The 2,973-nt window shown below is 43.8% G+C and overlaps 1 protein-coding gene across 1 annotated transcript in view; it reads right to left on the minus strand.

Moving 5' to 3' along the window:
- Nucleotides 1-2,136, minus strand: part of mecp2 (methyl CpG binding protein 2) — a 28,217-nt gene extending 26,081 nt beyond the window's left edge. The window contains exon 1 of the mRNA XM_005931111.3: nt 1,981-2,136. Within this exon, the coding sequence (XP_005931173.1) occupies nt 1,981-2,012 (32 nt within the window). The 5' untranslated portion in view covers nt 2,013-2,136. The remainder of the gene's footprint in view (nt 1-1,980) is intronic.
- Nucleotides 2,137-2,973: the final 837 nt, after the last annotated feature.

Consider the following 2,973-nt stretch of genomic DNA (forward strand, 5'->3'; position numbering starts at 1 on the left):
ATATATATACACATATAAACAGGAGGAAAACAGGGGAAAGAGAAGGACACAATATTTAGTGTGTGTCCTTCTCTTTCCCCTGTTTTGTCTCAAGGCAGATTCAAACTCAGGCCCCATATTAGTTACACATATTTCTTAATGATGAAAAAAACTAAACCTTTGCCTGGCTTTTTGTTTCCACTGGCAGGAATGAGCTTCCATATAAATCAGTACATATGAGAACACAGTAGTGAAAAAGTATTTTCAGAGACACAAAGAAATTCGCATTTTTATCCACAAACACAAGTACATCGACTGCAGAGTCTGACATCTTTACAAGCTTAGTATTTTGATTTGCACATAGACTCTCTATTTTGAAGCATGAATGTTAGCTTTTTGACTGGTACCATGGTGACTTTAGTAAGTGAGCCATTATATTATTATATTATTCTTTTATCTATTATATAGATAAAAGAGTGACAATTTATCACCCAGTGCTAATATGTGCTAATTAATAAATGGACTGATTCTTATATAGCACTTTTATGCTCTCCCGGAGTATTCAAAGCGCTGTATACAACATGCCTCATTCACCCATTCACACCCACTCATACAAGCACTTCTAAACACAAGTGCAAACTAATCTACATTCACACCCATTCACACTCCGATGAACGCATCGGAGGGCAACTTGGGGTTAGTATCTTGTCTAATGATATTTGACATGCAGACTGGGGAAGCCAAGGATCGAACCACCAACCTTCCAATCAGTAGCTGATCTGCTCTACCATCTGAGCCACACCAACTAATTTGTACTAATTAGTACAACTGACTATTAAAACAAGCCTACAGTTACTAAAAAAATAAAAAAAATCACCCTACTCATGAGTTGTTATGACAGGAGATACTATCCATAATAGTCTACAATGTATTTTGTACCAAAGTCTAAATATGATTTTGAATGCTGTAAAGTTTGGCATTTTAACACTGGACTCTAAGGAGATGGCCTCACTTTTGGACAGCCTCAAGTGGCCATTGGAGGAACAGCAGCTTGTAGCATCTCTTCCTGGGCTTCAGTTTTGCCCTGTGAATGTTTTTGGTTTTTCTTCAAGGGGGGTGGGCATGGCACCCAACCCCCAAACTTTTAGACACACCCCTGGATGTGTAGGAAACCGATGTGTTTTTATTTTGATAAATTCTGCCATTGCACAATGTGTGTGTACATTTAGTGCATGATGGCAGTGATGCTGTTGAGAGACAAACGCTTCAGTGAGTGTTGGTGCTGCTGAAGCTGCAGGTGGAACAGGAAGTGAGCTGCTGAAGAAACTAGGACACACAAACACACGCACGCACAGGGTGATGGGTTCTACTCCCGTTCTGCAGTTATAAACATGTGCAAAAAGTGGCAGACACTCTGTGTCTATGTGGCTCAGCGGCACTAAGGCAGCTGGCCGCTAACAGGGTAATGACCTGTTTCAGCCCGCTTTGGGTAGGTGGGTGGGTGGAGGCTGCGAGTGCAATGAGGGAGGTTAGCCCAGGTTACTGGTGAGCGGGGTTAACCCGGGTTAGTGATGAGCAGTGTGAACAGCCGGACCCTCCTCTCATGAGAACACTGTGTTTGCTAACCAGCTAGCAACCGTTAGCTCCTGCCTGTCAGACGGAGCGCGGGAGGAGGGGTGCACCGTCGCCGCTAAGCCGCGGCTGGGATATTTGTGACAACTCCCCGGCCTGACTTCCAGGAGAGTTGTGGTAAAGTCGGAGCGGCCCGGTAGTGCGCGGAGGACGGGCTAAGCTAAGGCTAAGCTCCGCTCCGCAGCTAAAGTACAGACTGAGCAGTAAGTTGGTGACGTATTCCTGCTAACCCCGCTCCGCCGCGACAGGCCGGGGTAAAAATCAACGCACTTTCACTTCGATAAAACAAACGACAGAAATGGCTCTCAGCCGTCGGAGCCACGGTAGCGGCGGCACGGTAAGGGAGGATAAATGTAAAAAGCCACTTACAGTCTCTCCTCTCCGCTCTCCACGGCGGCCATTTTTATTTAAATAAATAATTTTATATTAAAAAAAAAGCTCCAAACATCTCTGCTCCCTCCTGCTGCACCCCGCCCCCTCGGACTCCATCTCCAACCGCCGTCAACCGCCAACACCGCGAGATTTGCTCCGACATGGGGTCAACAGCACGGTGCAGGGGCGGTGTAGTCCCGCGAGAAGACGGTCAAAGTGAGACGTTCTAGTACCGCTTTGAATATATCTGTAAAAATAACAAACGTCAAAATATCAGCGTCAGTAACGCAAAAAATATATGCAAAACCGATATAAAATTAAAACAATACATTTTAAAGTATTTAAAGTAAGTATTAAATATGTAATTGTTTACAAGATACACTGTTAAAATGGTTCAAAACAATAAATACGCCAAATCTTAAACTTTTATAAAATGTCTCATAATGGTTTTTATTACACTTTATTTTATGTAAATATTTTCTGACACACATCTACACTTTAACTCACGCCTCCAGAAGAATTTCTATTGCAACGGAAGACAGGGAGGCATGCTTAAGGTCTCCACTTTAGAAGGAGCTTTTTTCCAGAAGTTAGGTCAGTGCCTGTTGTGTCAGAAATCTAAGGACTTTCTGGTGGATGCTGACGGTGAAAGAAGCTGTCAGGTTAAAGAAGGAGGCCTTTGGGCTTAGTTCAGCGGTCCCCAACCCCCGGGCCTCGGACCGGTACCGGTCCGTGAGTCGTTTGGTACTGGGCCGCGAGAGTTGAGGCTCAGGTGTGAAATGTATGGTTTTCAGGGTTTTTATCGGTTTTCAGCGTTATTTTGTTATCGTTTTTATCGTTTACTCGGTTTTCCTGGGTCTTTTCATGTGTGTTATGAATAAATCTTTTTTCGGTACTAGTTTTATTTTGTTGTATTTATCCGCGACACCTTAAAGGCCGGTCCGTGAAAATATTGTCGGGCATAAACTGGTCCGTGGCGCAAAAAAGGTT

The sequence above is a fragment of the Haplochromis burtoni genome, unplaced genomic scaffold (assembly GCF_018398535.1).
Source record: "Haplochromis burtoni strain Fernald_Lab_line unplaced genomic scaffold, NCSU_Asbu1 Contig_138, whole genome shotgun sequence".
NCBI classification, from domain to species: Eukaryota; Metazoa; Chordata; class Actinopteri; order Cichliformes; family Cichlidae; genus Haplochromis; species Haplochromis burtoni.